Genomic DNA, 21897 nt, shown 5'->3' on the forward strand with positions numbered 1-21897 from the left:
CATCCGCCCGGTGCTCTCTTAGTAAAACCTACCAAAACATAATTTCCTGAAACAAGCGAAAGGAAAAAAGTAGTCAACCTTGAAACGGTTTCAAAAACTGAAACAATCGTAAACAGAAAGACATGTTGGCAACTTAGAGGACTGTTGGAGCTGCCGCTTTATAGAAAATGTATTCAAACCTTCGGTACAGCGTTCAGAGCTGCAGAGCTGACCAAATGACAGAATGTGTGTGTGTGTGTGTGTGTGTGTGTGTGTGTGTGTGTGTGTGTGTGTGTGTGTGTGTGTGTGTGTGTGTGTGTGTGTGTGTGTGTGTGTGTGTGTGTGTGTGTGTGTGTGTGTGTGTGTGTGTGTGTGTGTGTGTGTGTGTGTGTGTGTGTGGTGTGAGAAAATGGGCCACATCATGATTATGGAGAGAACCCAACACAATAAAAGTTAGTGGAGCAATTCTTTCTTAAATTAGAAAAAGGAACATTGTGTGTGTGTGTGTGTGTGTGTGTGTGTGTGTGTGTGTGTGTGTGTGTGTGTGTGTGTGTGTGTGTGTGTGTGTGTGTGTGTGTGTGTGTGTGTGTGTGTGTGTGTGTGTGTGTTTACATGCATTTCTCATGTTATGGGGACATAAATCTGCTCACACAGTGGGATCCTGCATCACTTTTGGAAAGTCCCCAAAACATAAATAATTTGAAATTAAATAGCAGACCCTGGGGTGTTTTTTGCTGTGACCAACATGTAGTGACCTGTTTCAAAACTAAATCCATTTATCAATTAAGTCATTAGTGGAGTAATTTGATGGCAGCGGTAGTGGGACGGAGGCAGAAAGAAGCGTCAGGAGACACAACGGGGGCGTTCCGTGGTGTCCCATGCAAGACCGGTGAACTCTGGGTAACCTGGCGGCTTGGCACACAGAGACCTGAGGGTCAGTGAGGGGTGGAGGCACTGGAAGTACGCAGTATGGTACAGGACGGCGTGGGGCTACCCACAAAAGTGCCACGTCTCTGATTGAAAAGAGTTCTGTTTTAACTCCTCATTTGTCCACTCGTGGATGTCCGGCTGTGGCCTCTTTCTCCTGAGGCCAGTTTGAACCAGAACAGTCTGGTTCTTTTGGTTTTAATGGCTGATCCTGTAGGTCATTTGGGCAAAAAAAAAAACTGATAAGAGTAGCCTTTTCTGTCTCTTGTTTCTTCTCCTTTTCTCTGTCTCCCCCCCTCCTTCTGTCCACCCCACTAAAAAGGAGCAAAATGAAGTAAGAGGTTGCAGGGGGCAGTAGCGGCGGAGCCAGACGTGGAGGGGGTTTACTACTCTGCAATAAAACAGAACAAAAACAGAAATATGCAGTCTGAAGGCGAGCTTTAGCGAACTGCAGAGGGAGGTGAGCAAGGGGCCTGAGTTGGGGAGCATGTGGCGGCCTACATGTGTTTGTGTGCATGTGGCTATATGTTTATTTTGTGCAGAAACTGCCAGATATTCAATCTCCATCTGATACTATCAAAATAATACTCCTTATTGCCATGGAAACACACAAAACAGTGTAGGAATGTAATAACAGTAAGTCTGCTCAAAGCTGGAATTACTCTACATACAGACACACTAAAGATGCATGGATGACCGGTAGCCCCTGAATATCCTTCTGTGAGCTCCATGTCTGTCCTACTTATCTGTGGTTTATTGACCAGGCTTTGGAGGTATAACTGTGTCAGATTAACTTTGATGTGTACCAATTGCTTATAGTGTGGTTCAAGAGAGGCCAAAGGACAGTGGGTCCGCATCAAAATCGAGAGCAAAGTTGGTGTACGCTCTCACACAAGCACACATCGATCTACTATCTTTATCACACTCTCCTTGTTGTCCCCGCTGTCTATTGATTCTGCACGCCGAGCAGAAAAACACTCTTTTCTCTCTGCACTCCAAAGGTCAGAAAGAGGGGGTTGACTGAGTAGACTCTGAACTCGCTGAGAGAGTGCTGAGGTCAGCACTCTGTGTCCTCAGAGAGTGACATCAAATGACCATCCACTGCCGGTTTAAGTCTTCGTCATACCTCAATGAATCAGCCTTAAAGGGTCAGTTAATCCAAATCACACCCCAGATTTTTCCACTTTATGTGGTACCGAACCAAACAGATAGATTCTGCTGTATTAGCTAGGATTATAGTTGCATTTAAGAACTCTGTTTTATTTTCACATAAATAATAACCTCTATCAAATATATATAGATATTTCCTGACATAATTGTCAGCAATTTTCTGATGAAGAGAGCGCAAACGATATACCAACCTACTAATTTTGGCTGATATTGGCCTATCGGAGATATATCTGTATCGGCACATATGTTGGGCGAAATGTGCCAAAACAAACCCTTTTTTTTTTTTTTTTTTTTTTTTTTTAACAGAACACAATATAGAAAAAGATGCTTTGTTCACTCTTTCGATGCACTAATGTCAGTGTGGAGAATTAACTGTCAAATACCTTGCCCCACTTTTGAAACAAGTGTCAAAGGTTTCTGTTAAAACCACTTGGGGATCATTGCAAAAACTGTGTTTATACATAATGTATATACGGTATAAGTCAGAAGAATATTGGCCGATGTATTTGATATTAGAATTTATTACTCAGTAGTATTGATTTGAGCCCCAAAAATCCAGTATCAGTTGGGCTTGAGAAATATTTCTTTCGTAAAAGTAGTTCAATTAAGATAATTACGATTTTTTTTTCTGTGATTTGGGTGACATTATACTTTAAATAGACAGACTGTCTGAAATTAAGCTGTGAGGAGCTGTGAGGAGAAAATAAAAGAAGTTTGCAAAGCTGTCAGAGCCTCGTGTGACAAGCCTCCACCCCGATGGTGTTTTAAGTAGTTTAAAACACTCCGATTATTTGACTGAACACAATGAAGCAGGACTCCATGAAAATGTAATATTCTAACCTAAATTAATGAAAATGACATTAAAACTGATGACATATTCATCTTAAGCTTTCACACACTTGGCAGCTCTCCTTGACCTCCACCTGCATCCACAGTGCACCTGCGCAATCAAAAAGGACACACACACACACACACACACACACACACACACACACGCACGCACACACACACACACACACACACACACACACACACACACACACACACACACACACACACACACACACACACACACACACACACACACACAGTGTGAGAACTCTTTCTGCTGGTCTCCCCTTCCTCCATCCCTGTACTCTTTCTTTGTTAGCCTCACAGGTGTACTGTACAGTCCGAGTGTGTGTTTTGTGCGTAGCACTGACCCACTACGTCCAGGGTGTAGGTGTGGTTGATGGACCCAAACTCGTTCTCCACCAAGCAGGTGTAGTTGCCCTTGTCTGATGGCACCACGCTCTCCATGATCAGGGTCCAGTGCTGGCTGCGGACCTGGGTACAAGTGGGGTTTCTTATTATAAGTGGAGGGAAACATTCATATAATACACAAATCAATAAATATAGAGGGACAGTAAATTGACATAAAGAGCTGGTGTTAAATGAGAACGATGAAATAAGAAAATGACAGAGGGGATTTGGTCGGAGGTGTGAAAGAGGAGAGGTGCTGGTAAACAATATAGAGGCTGATGATAGGCTGATCCCACCAGAACGACTCCTAACACCAGAATATTCTCTTTTTTCCTGCAGATTAATGATGAATACATCATTAGTTTGGGGTCGTTTTGAGAGTTCTGAAAAGTAAAATCGAAAAATCCTGGGTCCTGGGTCCTCTGTCAGTCCCTGCCATGTCATGTCGTAAACCACACCTGTAGCTTCAAACACGCAGTTTTTCATAATTATTTGCAGGGATAGTTTCACCTGTGTGTGGAATCCACAGGTGTGAGCTAACAATAGAGTTTCCGTCTGCAGACTGTAGCTACTGCTTGTACAGGCCTACATTTCACACAAAGGAGACATTATGGCACAGGGCTGGGCTCAGGTACGGCTTTTGTCCCACGCTTGTTGACAAAAAGGAGAAAAACGAACTGTCTGCAGTGTATCTGACTGTATCGTTTCCGTCTCGTTGCGGGCTGTTTTGTGTCCGAGCCCGCTGAAAGCCAAAGGGAAGCGACATTAGCAGCTACATCAACATAATCTGCTCCTAAACTTTCCTGGCAGGGAGATGCGTTTCCTCAAAAAAAACATCAGTCATTAACCAGGAGTCTCGGACTCGTTCAGCATCCCTGGCTTTTTTCATAAATGAATTTCATAACTGTCTGTTTAAGCTGTTATTCCACTCTGTCAGTGCGGTTCTAGCATATACAGTAAATGCTGCTTGTCTGGAGAGACGAAGAGAGGAATTTATGAACAAAATAACTAAATGTAATGCAAATACTAGCTTGTCACAGGTGGGGAATTCACATGCAGATAGTTGTAACTGTTTACAGGCTTTTCCACACAAATCACAGCGGTTTTAATCCTCCCATGACAAAGCAGAACTGGGCACAAATAACCTAGAAAGCTCTAAAACTAACATAGAATTAAAATGATAATCATTAAACACGAAACCAGAATCAGAGGGTTAATTTCTAGTTTTAATTTTTAGTCAGTTTCTTTAAGCAGGAATGTGTTAACAGAGACACCAAGTTGAAACGTCAGCCAGCTCAGCACTAGTGTTTGTAAATCACATGTCATGACAATAGAATCATAAGCTGGAAACACACACTCGTCTCTGACCGAAGCCAGTGCGACCTGTTCTCCCTGATTGAGTTACCGCAACATTCTGAACTCATTTCCACCCTGACGGTACCTACTTTCGCCATACGTTACTGTCTGAGGGCGTTTAACCCGCCAGTCCCCGGCTTACGTTTCCTAATTGTTGGGGGAGTAAAGAACCATTTCAAGTTACAGTGAGAGGCTCTGCAAAGTATCCTGGTGAGAAGAGGCACACGGATGAGCAATTCCAATTTCACAGCAAGAAACCCTGCTCTCGTTTCCTCTGTCTACTCTCCTCCCGTCTGTCCAGCCAAGGGTGGAAAAGGGGTGAAAGGATAGCCGGAGAGTGGTTGGAAGGAGCGAGGCTTGACGTCCCCTCGTAAAAACATTCACAAAATGCACTGTCGCACAGAAAGCAGTCAAAACAATTGCAAGAGAAGTTGACATTTGTAATAAAAAAAAAAAAGTGCGATGTATTACTGTTTATCCTACCTTATACCCTCCCATGCGGTCCTCTTGGCGGAAAGGCCTGCTGTTTTTAAGCCAGCGCAGCTTGGGCCGGGGGTTGCCTCCCGCAGCACAGCGGAACTTGACTGTGTTGGCAGCTGGCACCGCATGCAGCTTCTTCTCCATCTTCGCTGATGAGGTCCAATACGGAGCGCCTGCAACCGGAGAGCAGTTGGTGTTCAGTCAGGGTGAGATTTCCTAATCATGTCCTCAGCATTAACAGTTTGGCTGCAGGGCATTGAGGCTGGCTGAGGCAGATATACTGTATGTAGAAGCGTGACTGCAGGAGAGCCAAACCTGAACCAGTCCTAACACTCCCAGACACCCCTCCCCTTCCCCCACCCCACCCCCCATCGCAACACTGGCTGACCCAACAGTCTGCATAACACAACCCAGAGCTCCATACTCACACAGTTAAACAAAAACACACACTTTCCCTCGTAGGCTCGACGGGGTGTTGCAAAGGGATAAAAAAAAAAAAAAAAAAAACATCAGCTCTGAGGAGAAAATGTGCCTGGGCGTTGCCAAGAGGGTAACTAGACCATCACATTCAATTTCATTTCATTCCACTTAGCAGCTTTTTTTTCTCCCTCCACTTCCTCCAATTACCATAGCTACCCTGTTTATCTGCCCCGTCACTTGGCTAGATATGGACGGCAGGGCCACGGATGCTTATCGCTCCTTCGGAAAATCATTATGTGCCGTCAGGGGGAGAAAATGAATGTCACGTTTAACGAAGGATTTTCGAGTTCCCGTCGCACACTTTTGCCCGGAATTTTTTTTCTTTTCTTTTTTTAAAATCAAAGCTCAACTACCAAACATTTATCCCACTGAAATCTGTCACCTTCCTTGTGTTTTGTCCATTCCCCCAGCTTCTTCTTTTCCCCCCAAATTTCTCCCTCTCAGTCAGCTGGATGTTCCTCCACCTCCACACACACACACCCCCACACCCCCACCCCCACCCGTCCTTTCTCTCTGCACCTGGGAGTATGATTGCCTAAGCAGATGGGACTCAGAGGGGAAGAGAAACTCAAAGTCAAACAACAACCCAAACGGTCTTCCACTCCATCACTTCCTCTTCATGTAGGCGAAGAAGCGGAGGGAATACCCACAGATAAGACCACTGCTGACTCTAGTGTCAGCTTCAAACATAAGTTTATGTCCCGGGAGAGTGTTTTTATTCGAGCGTCTTCTTTCGCGCCTGTCCAATCTGCATGCTGTCAGACACCTCCCATCACTTTCTCTGGCATGCACGACCGGACGAGTTGAGCATACTTGGATAGTAAAGTAAGTAAACATCGCTCTTCCTTCCTGAATGGATGCATGCAGTAAGTGCTCAAACTATAATTAGTCACTCCCCCTTTTCTCCTGCCTCCTCACTCTCACTATCTGTACCTCTCTTCCTCCATCTTCACCTCTCAGTCCGCTCCATTTCTCTCCGTCCACTCTCCCTGTCATCGCTCCGTTCGTTCAGACAGAGACAGATTAGGTGGAGACCTGCCCATCGCGAGGCCGTCTCTCCTGAAATGACCTATAACCCCACAATGGCATCCGGGGTTTGGAGGATGATTTGGGGGCATGAAAGGTGAACGGAGCTGTTTCCCATGCTCTCTGTCCGGAGGGGCAGCACTTCAAACGAGACGACCCTCAGACCTCTCTCCAGATGAAGCCAAACTCTCGCAGGGCCCACTGCTGTGGCCTCCAGGAGCCCCCACTGCCCCCAAAGCCCCGTGCATCCGGATCCCCACTCACGGCTGTTTATCCTAAGCTGGCCTGGGGTGAGCTGAGGTTATCTAACCCTGGCGCTATGAGTCAAGATTTTTTCTCTCTAAGTTCCTCCGGAGAGGAAAAATTCATCCGTGTCCCAAAGTAGTATTTCATTCTTGAAATGGTTTCTTGTTAAGCTGGGATATCCTTCTATTTACTGGTCATCTATGCAAGCTGAACAAGGCAGCTTTGTTCATGTGTGGATGAACTAGTGCTGGGTTTTATATAGTTTAAACCGTGTCTGTCCTGTAAAAAAAACATGCATCTTTGGCATGGCAACTTAATTTATTATTTGTATTATCTGAATACACAAACACTTTTTCAGACAAATTAATGTTGCCTAATTGTCAGGAGACATGGTTTTCACAGGACAGCAATCTATGATGAAGTTTTTCTTGAGGAAATCTTGAACTTCAGACTTTAAGACTAGTCCCACCTTTTATTATGGCAGGGTTTTGTCATACGAAAAAACAGTAAATGTTGATTAATAAATGTCAACAGTCAAAGAAACATTAGGTGTCAACCTATTAATTGTCAACTCATTTTGATTCAGGCATTGCTGAATCCTGATTGGTCACCTTTTTCCAATCCTGTCCCACCCAGCTTAAATAAGTGATCTGATCTCAGACTAAATGAAATATTAAAACAACAACAGGGCTTTCGCAACTTCCGTGCTCGGGCCCTAATTACTGTTGTAAAACTATAAGAAGATTGAACATGGGTTTTCACAGCCTTTGAAAGGTTTTTGGAAACAATTTTACTTTTTTAATAACAACTTTGCTACCTCGCACCTCAATATTCCACAAAATTGGTTGGGTTTTCAAAAAATGTACTCCCTATGCTACATTTTTCTCATAACATGACAGTCTTTATCGTTTTGTTTTTTTGGTTTTTTTTATAATATTAAAGCTTTATTCTATAAATCGCACTTCAAGTTAAACAGTCAAGAGTCACAGACTGAACAGTTTTCTATAAACTGTGTGTTAGCTGTGAGTCTTATCTTTTAGTCATATCTTTAATTTTGCTGGTGTGATGGGTCAGTGCTTCTGTAAAAATCCTAATATGTGCAGCTTTGATAAAATTGGAGGCACAATGACGATAAGATCAAAATATTTATGAGTAAAACTGTCAACAGGACAGAGAATCAATAACTGAACACAAAAATCAAAGCTCCGCGTGGCTTTTTAAATTCATCATGACATTAGTGCCACCCGCTCCCCCCCACCCTGAACACAGCTCTGCTCACAAACCCTGGTCGAGGCTTTTCCATGTCTCCTTCAATAACACCACCCACTGCTGACGATAGACAAACACTCTGGACCCGTTTTCAACTTCTTCCATGGCTTATGTCGTTCAATCTCCGGCACAACGTTAAATCAAAATGCTCTGTTTTGCAGTGGCCTGATGCCCAAACCATTGTGAGTGCTCCAGAAAAAAAATAAAACGACACCCCACACTCTCCACTCCCATTCCCTCCCACGCCCACACGGACCCTCCTCCCCCTCCTCGCTCCAGGCCTCGGCCCGAGGCCAAGGCTCCACGCCATGCTCCGAGAAGCGTTGGTACCAATCCAACACACCCCACTCCCCCCCTGCCTCTTTTTTTTTTTTCCCCTCTCCTCCTCTTCTTCCCTGTTTCTTTTAATAATAATCTCGGTTTTGAATTTTCAAAAACACACACGGAGAGAAAATGCAACTGTACTGCCAGAACAGCTTTGCCTTTGTTTTCAAACAGCTTATTACCACCAGAATGGCTGGATCTTTTCCCTCTCCCCCGTTTTTTTTTTTTCTCTTGCTGAGTTCCTCTTTCTCCCCCATATTTAATGGATTTCAGGCAATTACAGTCAGCCCAAAAGTGGAGGAGGAGAAGTCACAGTGAGACGCAATGCGTGTGGAGAATTTTAACAAGATGTGGAAGTCCTCATCTTTGCTTCAGCCCCTTTTTTTTTGTGAGTGTGTATGTGAAAGCATGTGGCTGCATAAACACGTTCCTCCCCCATATGCTCACCAATGCATAGACAAACTTGGGTAAAAACTTTCTCTTTCTCTTTCTCTCACTCACTCACTCACTCACTCACGCACGCACGCACGCACGCACGCACGCACGCACGCACGCACGCACGCACGCACGCACGCACGCACGCACGCACGCACGCACACACACACACACACACACACACACACACACACACACACACACACACACACACACACACACACACACACATAAACACACACAGGCCCATCAGGTGGGTAACTAGGTCCAGATGGGCGTCTTTCATAATGGATGAGCCCAGCTGATTGACTGGCTGGCTGGCTCCATGAGGCCGGACTACCTGGGAGACACTAGCTACAGGAATGTCAGGAATCCCTGTATTCCCTGGAGCACCTAGCCTGGGAGGCACACACAAACACACACAAACTGTGAAATCTCACAGTATAGGCCTAGACAGGAATAGTAAGGCACTGACTAGCAGAGATGTGGGTGAAGGGCAGGTTTGATGTTTTAGTTTTGGTGTTGCTAACAGCTGTCTCCTCCTGATCCCGAAAGAATAGAGACCATCCGCTTTGTGTCCTTCCTCCATCGTAATCGCACAGTCTGAACTGCACTAATAAACACTGACAAAGCTAAGTAGATTATATTGCTTTGGGATTGAGCCTTTGTGAGTGTTTGGCTATCACAATCAGCTTTCCAGACTTATGTTCTGACAAGCAGTTAGGGAGGGTTCATTATTTATGAGACCGCTGTTCAAAGCACTGCACATCCGAGCTTTTAAAGCCCCTGATTAGGACTTTTTCAAGCTTTGAATGTTAGGAGATACACTACTTTAAAATGATCATGGTTTATTTTGAAATGAAAAAATGTGTATCAAAATGGAGACATACACAATGATTGGCTGTGCATTTCTTTGCTTTAATTTCCAAATTTTCATTATATTTCCCTTTATCTCCCAAATGCTGCTGTATATTGCAGTGGCTGCTCGGAATTGGAGGTTTGAGTTCATGATAGAAACATTCAGCAGTCAGAGAAAGTGATTGTAGAGTGGACAATGTCAGATCCGTTCACCTACAGGTTTCTGTTTAACGTGTCTGGCTCCAGTGCACCTAATCTGTGGGAGTTGGTGAGGGAGCCAAGCACATCTCTAACTCATTCATCCCCTCTTTTGTTCCTCCCATACTCACTTATCTGCTCTCCATCCGCCCCAGTGTCCTCCGACCGCTCTGTATCGTCCTCATCATCCCCCGACGAGATGGCATCTGCACAGAGTAACCACAGTTACTGCCACCCTTTTTCGCAACCCATACACACACAGTCCGTATTGTATTTAGACATTTGCATGCTGGCACACTCTGGGCCATTTTTTGTATTACTCTGGTGGTATACTACTGTAATTTAACACGCACACTCTCAGAAGACACCAGAAAGAACAAATTTCAGGCTGTTCATCCCTGACCATATCTGCTCCATGGCCTCCTCCTGGACTCCTGACACAGTCCAACCCTAAATGTCCAAACTTCCTGTCCTGTCCTGCCTGCTCCCTGACTCACCTGTGACATTGACTATGAAGCAGACCGTGTCTTTGCCCACGCTGGTGCAGGCGTACAGGCCCGAATCCTTGGCCGTGGCATCACGGATCTGCAGCACCTCCTGCACTATCAGCGTGCGGTTGTTGGTGCCCAGAGAACTGCCGTCTTTGGTCCAGGTGATGGTCCCAGTCGGCGGCAGAGGGCAGCTCAGCTTCAGCACCTCCCCCGGGTGCACTGAGCACACCGTGGGCTTAGAAATTTGGTATTTGTTCGATGCCTCTGCAGAGCAAATGGGGAGGAGGTGGGAGTCGGGTGAAGTTGAAGGAGGGGCAGGGAGGGTTGGGGTGAATTGAAAGTAGGAAGAGGGTGCACAGGGAGGAGGAAAGAGAGGTGGGAGAGGAAGAAACAAGCCAGAGTGTAAGAAACAAAACACCACATAACCCCCAAATGGATGCACTTAAATCAATTTATGCAGTAGTAGCAATACAGAAGAGAGGAGGCCCATTTTTTACACCGTCACACCATCATGTCATTACCACAAACTCCCAGTCAGTCGATTTAAGTGGAAACCTTGGAAACCCCGTTCCGTTACGAAGTGTGCAGTGGAATTGGCATTTATAGATTCAGTGCATGCAGTTACGGCCAGAGCAGTATGTGTAGAAAAAATATATCTAAAATGTATGCTTTGCGAGCAGTTGAGAATTGGACATCACTCCCCAACCACCCATCCCCTCTTGGTGTAGATGCCAGGCAGCCAGTGTGTGTGGGTGAGTACATGAGCAGTGCAGAAAGATCTCTGCAGCCCGAAAAAAAAAAAAAAAAAAAAGGTAATACAACTCCATGTCTGCCCATCAGAAAGGAAAGCAGCCAGAAAGGTCCAGGATGGAAACGGTTGTCAGGCAGGCAAAGTGAGAGGGGGCGGGATGGAGGTGGGGGGTATTTCTCTGGTTTTGACTGCACCTAAAACCTTGAACTGAAGGTAGCCGGACACTTCTATTTTTCCATCTCTTGTGTTCTCTTTCACAAAACAGCCATGGAGGATCTACAACCACTGCACAGGATCTGCCTGCCAAGGCAGAGAGCAAGAAACTCAGCGCTCTGCTCCCAAAGTGCATAAAACCTTCACTTCTGGGAGGAAGACCAAGTCTGCCTGTGAGTGTGTGTACGCCGTGTCCTCTGACTTGTACAACTGCACAGACAGACTGAGGTGACTGTACAATATATAAAAGGCAACTCTGAATAACTATAGCTGAGACTGCACTTCTACGTGAGGATGGATTTTATCCATATACATGAAAACCCAAGACTGAGACTGAATGCTGAGCAAGAGGGGGAAAACCTGCCTGAAATACAAGCTGGGTTCTGCCGTGAATACCGAGGCCAATTCCAGTCAGCCTGAGGCTTCTGCAGACTTCACACACACATTCACACACACGTGTACATTCACTCAGCTCAAACAGAGATAGTTCGTAAAACTCTTTGCAACCATTCTCTGAGATAAAAAGAAAGTTTGCCTCTTTACAGCAGTACAAAAATGTCCAAAACTCTGTGTGTGTTTGTGTATGTGTATGTGTTTTGTTTGTGTTTGTGTGCGTGTGCGTGTGTGTGTGTGTGTGTCCGTTTTCTTCGGGAGGGAACGACGTAAAAAAAGAGGGATTAAAAAGATTTGAGGGAGGAAAGTAGCAACAATGGTAAAGCATACAAAAAATCCAGTGATGATGGGACTGCATGTAGAGCTGAAGTCTGATAGGTTTAATTATAGAGGCCGCGGCACTCCCAGATGTTCTTCTACCTTTATGCACCAGTTCAACAACATCCCGCCCCCATTATAAGCCACTGTGTTCCCTATGTGTGTTAAATGTAAAGTATACCTGCACACACACTCCAACCTCGACAGGAAGGGAAAGTCATTCCGCCACAAGCCAGCGGTTGAGGCATGTGTGCAGACCTTTAAACATTCCCCCTGGGCAAGTAGACACACATAGGTACAGTTTATGCATTGTTTTTTTTTCCCTCTCTCTCTGCTTCGAACCGGAAATAATTAACCCCTCCCTCGCCACCCAGGACTGAGTGTGTGGTCTGATGAGAGGTGGAGCTCATGTGTTGATTGATGGGCGTACTGTCTCCGATACCTTTTTACGACGTGGTTTTCCGCACCGGAGGCCTTCGCTTTGACATTATTACTGGCTTTAGTTTCCCCTCGTATTCTTTAAGTTGGCATATATTCAGTGATTCAGAGATGTTGTAGCTACCAGGATACAAAGCAGTGTGGGTATGGACAACTTCAAGACAGAGGGATGTTCGATGAGGCTGACGTAACGACACAACACCTGACCGCACACACACAGAGACTGTAGCATCTGTCAGCACACCGAAGAGAAAGGGGGGGAGGGGTACTGAAATGCTTCGTAGAAAGATGATATTCATACACATGCATGAGTGGGCAAGGAGAGCTCCAGTAAAGTAGGAGAGATGGAAGGAGGGAAAATAAGTACAAAAGGAAAGGAAAGGAAGGGATGGGGGGATTTTTCCAAATGGTGTGTCTGATTAAAAGATAGCATGCAGGTGTTAGCTCTGTCCTCATCATTTTCTTATCTCTGCTGTGTCCATCTGTCCCTCTCCATCAACTCCTCCTCCTCCTCCTCCTCCTCCTCCTTCTCCTCCTCCTCCTGCTGCTGCTCCGTCATTTCTGTCTTCTTTCACCTCCCCTTCCACTTGGCCCTCTCCATCCCCCTCCCCCTGACCCTGCTGACCTGACCCTGACCCTTCACCAAACCTGTTGACACCTCCAGCATGCCCAATTGTTCATGGGAACCTGTGTCGTACAAGCACATGCACGCACACAAACACCTAAGCACATAAAGGAGTCTTGTCCACACTGAGAAAAGGCATTTGTCGTACACATGCACACCAGGAGTGTCGTAACCAGCGGCACACATACTGTGTTCCACGTGAAGAGACTTTACAAGAGTCCATGGACGCATGCGGAGTTGAAATACAGATTTTTCATCTCTGCAGAGTTTCATCCCCTCTACACAACAGGGATGGGGGATGGGGAGGGCTTTTCAATCATCCACACACACACACACACACACACACACACACACACACACACACACACACACACACACACACACACACACACACACACACACACACACACACACACACACACACACACACACACACACACACACACCTTTTCTCAGTTTCTATCAAACAGCTTTCTCCTCTTCCCCACCCTCTATCATTACTATCATTTTCCCTCTCTTGTCCTAGAACACATCTCCATTTCAAAATCCATCTCTCTCTCCATCTCTGACGGCTATTACAAGTGTCTATCAGGTGTGATAGATTCAGCCCGTCCTCTCCTCGCAATCTCTTCGTCCTCATTCGCACCATCTTGACTGGCAATAATTAGTCTCGCAGCCCGAGTGCCTGCAGCAAAATGCACCCAGCGATTCTCACCAGAGTCCCCTTCATGTCTGCTCGGCCGTCTGTCTTTCTGTCTGTCACACTGGCAAGAGCCAAGCATCAGCAACGTTAGAGGAAGCCAAGCATGAAAGTTTATGACAGCCCTGAAGTTTTCTTTTATTGATTTTATATATTTACTTTCACAGAGAGGGACACTTGTCTGCAAGTCTATCGTCAGAAACTTCTCCGTGCTAAATGAAATGACTGCCATTTCGGAGGCACACACTCAGCATGCATGCATGCAGACCAACAGGCACTACCCCCCCCCCCCCACCACCACCACACACACACACACACATTGCCAAATCACATTATCTGTCCTCCTTATCCTTCCTTTTTCTCCCCCTCTCCTCTTTCCTCTGTAACCTCCTCACGTAGTCAAATCCCAGGACTTTTCTCCGCTTTTTTTGTCTCTGATGTCCTTTCACATTCAAATCCCTCCTTAGCTTTTTTTTTTTATTGTGACAAAGGAGCAGCTCCATGAACTGGCTCCTGTTGGCGTCCATGGCAACAGCCCCCTTTACCCCTCATCGGGTCATTCCCTGAACCCCACCCGACCCCTTTAACCCACTGGATACCCCTTATATTCTTAAGTTGACCCTCAGAAGTGCTACTTTGTTTTCGCTTCTTTACAAATCCTGAGATTGTACTACTAAGTCAGAAGACTATCCTCTCTTCTGTATTGCTAATACTGCAAACTACTGATTACTATAATCATCAGTTAATCTGCCATAAAACCAAAATTTCTACTTTCTACTCTCACTGGCTGAATTGATCAATAGATTATCATAAGAGCTGTTTATTATCTTTGTTTTGATAACCTTATAAAATAATTCCCTAATTGTTTAGGCTTTACTGTATTTATATTTATCTTATAGGTGGCATCTTTTTCCAGAAAAGAGAGCAGCAGTGTGCTAACTGTCATGGACAATAACACACTGAGGGCTAATGCAGGAATCAAATCAGTGACCTTTCAGATCTATTATCCTAAACACTTCACGACTCTAAAAGTTTATGTACAGTAGGTGCAACAGCATCAAGTTAAAATGTTTCTTTTCTAAAAATGAAAACAAATCTGCAATATCGCAGAATTTGAGGATCTGTATGAGTTTGAAAATGTCAACTCCATGGAGGACAATCCCTCTGGTTTTGTTTTGTAGCTTCTTCATCTACATTTTGTTTTATTCAGTAGTTTTCTTCAGTGTTTTCCCTCCTTTTCCCTCCATCATCCTCCACCCCACCCGTCCTGGCTCAGATTCCCGCCCGCCTCCTGCTGCAAACCGGACAGTCCACTGAGACCTGCAGCACAAGCTGGCACAGGTATCAGCTCTTCACAGGTCTCTTATCGGATGAGCGTGAGCACCGGAGCGACGAGGTATTTTCTGGCACCTCGGCCAAGGCAAACAACACGCTCAGAAGTTCAAGATTAAAACCAGCTAACGGCAGGCTAATAAAAGTAATTGTGTGAAAGCCGTAACTGCCCCCTCCACTGTCACACTGGGTTTGTTTGGAGCTCAGTTCCATTGCCATCGCCACACACACACACACACACACACACACACACACACACACACACACACACACACACACACACACACACACACACACACACACACACACACACACACACACACACACACACACACACACACACACACACACACTCCAGGTCATTAAGCTGCCAGCTGACGCTTTTATACTTTTACAACTGTACTCCCACTGTGTAGATAGCACAGTGTTGCAGATAGCTAATAAGCCTGCAGCCCCTTCACATTCTCACCTCGCACACAAACACACACTAACAACCCACAGAATGCTGATTTTAACAATCTCTCTTCTGTTTAATAAAAGCTGCCTATATATCTGACATAACAAGGGCACAAGTGGAGGAGCAAATAAATCAGTGTGCCAAGATTGTGATTATAATCCAACTGTGGCCGGAGACTCTTCAAGGAGTAAAACCTGTCTGCTGTTGAGAAGCATCCGTCCGTCTAAACATGAAAGACTCATCCTTGACCCATAATGGAGCCTTTATTTTTTTTAACCACAAAACGATTTTGAAGTGCTGCCTCCATGCTGATGAGAGCATTTTTTTTTTTGAAGAGCAGAGTTTGGCAGGAACTAGAGGAAAATACAGCCAAACCATGAGGTGCACTCCCATTCAGCCTGGTGCCACATTTATTCTACATCATATGCAAAAAAAGGGGCCTAAAAAGACCACAGAGCAGAAAAGACCAATGTTAAAGACACATAGATACACACACACACACACACCTATGTTTAGTAGCATTGTTATTCAGCTCTGTCAGACTATTTTAATCACTGCGCAAACGGAGAGCGCCTGGACAAGGTAAACACTCCCATAGATACTGAAGTGGCTACAGCGACAACAATAGGGTGGTTGTGAAGGCCTTAACCAGCGCGGTCACTCCGCTTCTTCTGTTACAGCAGCCACAGGTAAACAAACTACCAGGGCCACCAGGGGTGCAGGCGTGGGCTCTACAGAGACAACACTGATATGCAATCTGACGAATCGACAGCAATTACTGCTCCCACTGCTGAAGGCAGCGGTGTGACCAGGGCTGCAGGGCATTTAGAGGGGCGGGGGTGGTGCTAAGTCGCTACATCTCTGCAGGGGGTGTTATTAGGACAGAGAGGGCAGGACCAGCCAATCTGTCTCCCTAACATCCGTGTCCTACAGGTGACACCAGTGAGGTCAGTCAGGAGTTGTGAGCGGAAGGAGACAACCGGAGCTGAGGACACACTGATTCAGCTGCAGGAAAATAAATCTGTGCTGTCCATATGCAACAGGGAAACTGATTCAGAATCACATAAGCAGCCCAGGTTCTTTGTGCACTGTCTATCCCTCATCATGTGACCCCCCCCTTTCCAGGTCTAGCCACTTAATCTGTAGTCACATGACTTCACCGCTGCCCGGCACTCTGTAATCTCTCCATCTAAAGGAGAAGTCAAATATGCACAAATCCTCTAAGAATTTTCCTGGAGGATTGTATAACTCTGGAAAACTCTCTGTGGCCGTGCAGCGTGGCATCCCGGCCATGTGGAGTCTCGAACACGCCGGTTTGGAGCCAAACAGCCTGAGACCGAACAACAAAAACAACAGGGGAGGAGGGCTCCGGCAGCCTCTCATCAAGGTATGTAAGAACGATACTTGACATCCAGGGCGAAGGGCAAGGCAAGGTACAGCATATGTGTGTGTGTGTGTGTGTGTGTGTGTGTGTGTGTGTGTGTGTGTGTGTGTGTGTGTGTGTGTGTGTGTGTGTGTGTGTGTGTGTGTGTGTGTGTGTGTGTGTGTGTGTGTGTGTGTGTGTGTGTGTGTGTGTGTAGACAAGAAGGTGGGGGTTGGTGGCTTAAAAAGTGATGCTCTGTTGTTGGCCTAACTTAGAATTAGCATGCTGATTAAAGCCTGAGAACAAAAGGGCTTTGGAATGTGAGTTACCATCCATCACAACAACTAATCAGCTTGTCTCTGACCAGAATTCAAGACTGGAAACAAAGAAAATAGAAAAGCTTAACATAAAACCAAAATTAAAAAGCTGTTTCTGCAATAAAAGATGGCCTCTCATAAAAGGTTGATTTTTTTTTGTTGCACAAACTTTGCAGAAAAAGGGATGAAGGCGCGACACAATCTTTTTTAGCAAAGACTAGAACTGCAAATCGGACTCTTTCCCTTTCTCCTTCACTCTCTGTGCTTCCTTCCAGGCAAAAAGGGCACGAGTGAGAGATGCCAGCATAAACACTGTCCCACCCTCCTTCACAGCCCTCCCTTGTCCTCCCACACAGGGTCACAAATCTGGCTTTAACACTCAAGTAACTGGCACAGACATCAGCAAGAGAAATAAAACGAAAAAGTGTGATTCACACACCTCGTAGGGAGGAAAACAAGAGGCTCGCCATACCAAAGTTAGTTCAAAAATGTATGTGAACTCAATTCATTCTACATGTAAGATTTTAGTTCAGTTTAAATGGACTTAAAGGGCTCAAACTCAAAAACATGTACAATAGTAGAAACAGTAAAACTTCCGAACAGAGAATTCATTCCCAAGTTATTTGAAATATTTACATATATAAAATATATTTGAAATGGTGTAAATTTCTAATTGTTTTGTAGGCCAGTTGTGGATTTTTATCCACTTAAGTGTTAGTTAATGACACAAAACTCAACCACAACTCTCACAACTTTGGCAGACCTTCACCTGTTCTCCAAAAACAAAACCAACAAATGTTTTTTTCCCCTCCTCCGACCCCTCTTGCACCCCTACTGCTGCTTACCTTCAGGTTCCAGAGTGGCATCCTCCTCCTTGGTGGCGGTGAGGGGCGGCCGGGCCACGCTGACGGTCAGAAGGGACAGCAGGACGGCGGCCAGCAGCCAGGCCCAAGAGGCCATCCCGTTAGTGGGGCACAGCGCTCCCCATATCCCCCTTCTCCACCTCCCCCTGGACACTGATCCCATCTGAGGGGGTCCGCCCAACCATCAACTGCTGCCGGGTCGGCCTGTCACTCACTGGAATTCACCCAATCACCTGGGCTGAGAGGTGAAGAGAGGAGAAAAGAGTGGAGGGAAGGTAGAGGCAGAGTGACGATTGAAGAGGTAGACAGAAGTGTGAATTGAGGCGGCGAAAAAAAGAAAATATATAAATTAAGATAATTAATCTGAAGTCAAAGAAGTTGTTTCAGCACCATTTCCCCCTTACGTTATTTTTTTTCCAACAGTGTTTCAAAATGCTGTCAAACAAGCCATGCCACAGACATACCAAAGCTGTGAGGCAGCAGCAGGTGACACACAACCGCCCTGCATCTACCTTTTCTTCAGATAATTATATGCATTAAAATATATTACAGAGAAACCAATCAACACACATGTTAGCTGTGGAAGTATTGTGTTCACAGTCAAACCAGTTTGTGTCTCTTACAAGTCACAAAACTGTCAAATAGCTCAAAGATCAGTTTGATTTCATGCAGATGTGATGTGGAAAATTGCTCATTACTTGCACCATTTTTATCTCTTCCACACATTAATCTTACAATCTTTCCTTTACTGATGAGTTTTAACATGTTTTGAAAAGTGCATGGCTCAGGATAGGCAACAAATTATCGTTTATTCTGGTGCGCAACAGATGCACCAAACCTGTTGCCGCATCTGTTATTTGTATACATAAATGGCTTTTATCGCAGTCCCGTGACTTGATTATGCGACCAGCACAGCTTTAATTGAAATGCGATATTGCAAATATTGGGACACACACGTCAGTCTGTTTAGCCAGACATCTGCGGTTGAAGTCTCTGGAGGTTTGCTGAAGTCACGCTTCCCCGCGCTCCTTTCTCCTCCAGCTGGACGTATCGATTGGTTTCACCCGCAAAGACACTTGTAATTTGACTTTTAGAGGGCCACGCTGAAAGAGCCCACATGCTGATTTATCTTTAATTCACCCCTCGGGGGCCACACGGAGCTGCGCACATGACATGCCGAGGTGCGTCCCTGAATTTATTCAGACGTATTAACTTTATAGAGAAATGCACCGGCTGGATATTTTTTTTTGCAATTAAGGCACCAAATTCCGCACAGTGACAGCTCACACACATGAATAATGAATGCAGCCAATCAGCGCATCAATCAACCACTGTCTAAAAAACTTCTGCAGGTCGAATAGGGAGCAGAATTACCAAGAAACCTCCATTTCTTTTACATCATTTGAGGTCTCTGGAGCACAATAAGAAATAGTGTTCTCTAGCTATTAAATATAAACAGTAATAAACGGGGGAGAGCGGGGGGGAGACATATATATATATATATATATAGCCTATATATTGAGGTTTTCTTTGTTAAAAGTCTAAAACAAAAAAACCTAAAGAGAAAAAGGTTTAAAGAATTTGATATGAAGCGCTGTTCATTACAAAACTTTTAAAGTTGCTGATGACATGACATTTGGGCACGCGAGGAACTTTGCTCCATACATGACCGCAGCCTTCATTTAAACTGCGGGCTTTGAATGAAATTTCTTGGCACTGATTGAACTCCTATTGAAATTCAAATCAGTTGGCTTTTTTTTTTTTTTTCCACAATGGGGCTCATTTGGAGCCGCTCAGTGATTTAGGGCTCCGGCACCAAGCGGTGAAAAAACAAGTGCGGTCACGGGGTAATTGGTACCATAAATGCGATGTAGAAAATCAAGCAAAGTAATAAATTACCAGGACACTTGTTAATGGGTCCCTAAAGAGATGGTGCAAGGTGCTGTGTGGTTCTTCGCCTTCTAAAGCAAACAAGGGGACATTTCACTAAAGTAACTTTTACATATAAAGAAGATGGAGAAAAAAAAAAAGCGCAAAGCAGCATTTTAGATGTAAATTACAGAAAGACACAAATGGCACACTTTATGGATTTCTCTGACTTCTGAAAAGTCTTTAACTCTAACTGTAAGAAGTTAAATCATTATTGTTTTCATGCAGCCGTAAGAAAATAACAAACGCAGAAAACATTTCTACTAACGCCGCAGAAAACTTGACAGATGAGACTGAGGGAGCTCTAGACTTTTTCCCAGCTGAGCTTTATCGTAAACAGAAAAAAATATTTACCAGTGAGGACTAAAATCGTGGAGATCTGTGTTTTGGCATGCACAGATAAGGGAGGAGAGAGCATGAGCTGAATCCAGAGGGAGGAATGTCTCCAACACCACAATGCAGCAAAAAAAAAGAAAAAAAAAGAAAAAGAAAGAAAATCTGAGAGGCGCTGCCTTATTTTCAGTTTACTATTCCACAATCAACCGGCATCAACTCAGATCAGAGGATATATTCCAACCCCGACTGGCCGCGTAGTCCAGTGCCATGCAAAGCAATCCGAGTTTACACGCCTTATCCTTCGAAAACAGCTCTGAAAACCATATCGCTGTCCCCCTCCGAAAACTTTCCTCCCCGTCACCAAGTTTCTTCCAGGGCGCAGAACATGCCCAGTGTTCCCGGAGCAGCGCACTTGTCAACTAAATAGAAAGTTCGCAGAGACTACGGACGCGGGACGATGTTGGAAAGGTAGAAGAGGGTAGTTGTCCGAAGCAAAAGTGTCATAAAATCCATCCATGCGCGTTCTCCCCCGGTGGAAAAGAGCGTCTTTAGCGGCTCCTTCTCGTTCTTCTTCCTCCGACTGTCTTCACACTGTTTCTCAGACGCTTTGTCAGGTTTACTCGATTTTTTTCCCTCCTCCTTACGTCTCCACACACACCGCCCTCCTCCTTCACTCTAGTGGGTGTCATTCCCCCTCCTCCCACCCATGTACCCCAGTGCAATTCGAGCCGCTTCCTGGCCGCAGTGCCTTTGGGCCCTGCCTTCCTCCGCCCATCAAACTGCAGAGCTGCCTGCCTGCCTGTCCTGCGCTCAACTTGCTCAAACTGAGTCCAAGGCAGAGGGCCCCTGTTCTCAGCTGTCAGCCCGCGGTAACCACGCCGCTCAGTGGCCAAGGCGCGACATCTGCGGGAGGAGACGCAAACAAACTGGAAACAGACGCACAAAGCCTCCAAACAGTGTGTTTCTATTTATGCTGCAGGGGGAACGCATTCAGATCATTTTTTTCTAACAAATACCCCCAATATAATATATCATCTATATCAAGAGAAACGAAACAGACGTCGAGAAAACATGAGGAAAAGTACAATCTTTGCTTTGAAATGTAGGATTAAAGTAGCAGATTGGAAATAGTAAAGTGCATCACTGTAGTTTGTGATTATCCACCACTGAGAAGGTGGTCAAATGAGGGTTGAGACAAAAAAAAACAATACAATTAGTCAGCCTGCACAGACAAGTCAGGCTTGTTTTTTGCTCAAGGACACTTCGGTAAACTTGCCATCTCCTATACAACTTTTAAAAGGGAAAAAATTGAAAGAGGGAAATAATTTAATCTATGTGCCTAAATTATATAATGAACATAGTAGCAGTGTATCTGAATATG

General features: G+C 45.1%; 1 protein-coding gene across 2 annotated transcripts in view; it reads right to left on the reverse strand.

The window, feature by feature from the left end:
* The window catches only part of fgfr2 (fibroblast growth factor receptor 2), a 39668-nt gene extending 18366 nt beyond the window's left edge, over positions 1–21302 (reverse strand). Inside the window, exons 1-6 of one of the 2 annotated variants that reach the window (XM_069690026.1) lie at positions 20535–21302; positions 18234–18489; positions 10488–10745; positions 10122–10196; positions 5158–5327; positions 3279–3402 (exon numbers count right to left, since the gene is read on the reverse strand). In XM_069690026.1, coding sequence (XP_069546127.1) covers positions 3279–3402; positions 5158–5327; positions 10122–10196; positions 10488–10745; positions 18234–18414 — 808 coding nt within the window. In that variant the 5' untranslated portion in view covers positions 18415–18489; positions 20535–21302. The remainder of the gene's footprint in view (positions 1–3278; positions 3403–5157; positions 5328–10121; positions 10197–10487; positions 10746–18233; positions 18490–20534) is intronic. The other variant, XM_069690025.1, reaches the window with a different exon arrangement.
* Positions 21303–21897: the final 595 nt, after the last annotated feature.

This window comes from Brachyistius frenatus, unplaced genomic scaffold (genome assembly GCF_029030835.1).
Source record: "Brachyistius frenatus isolate BFR_SWC_R1_liver_20210118 unplaced genomic scaffold, ASM2903083v1 Contig_8, whole genome shotgun sequence".
NCBI lineage: Eukaryota > Metazoa > Chordata > Actinopteri > Embiotocidae > Brachyistius > Brachyistius frenatus.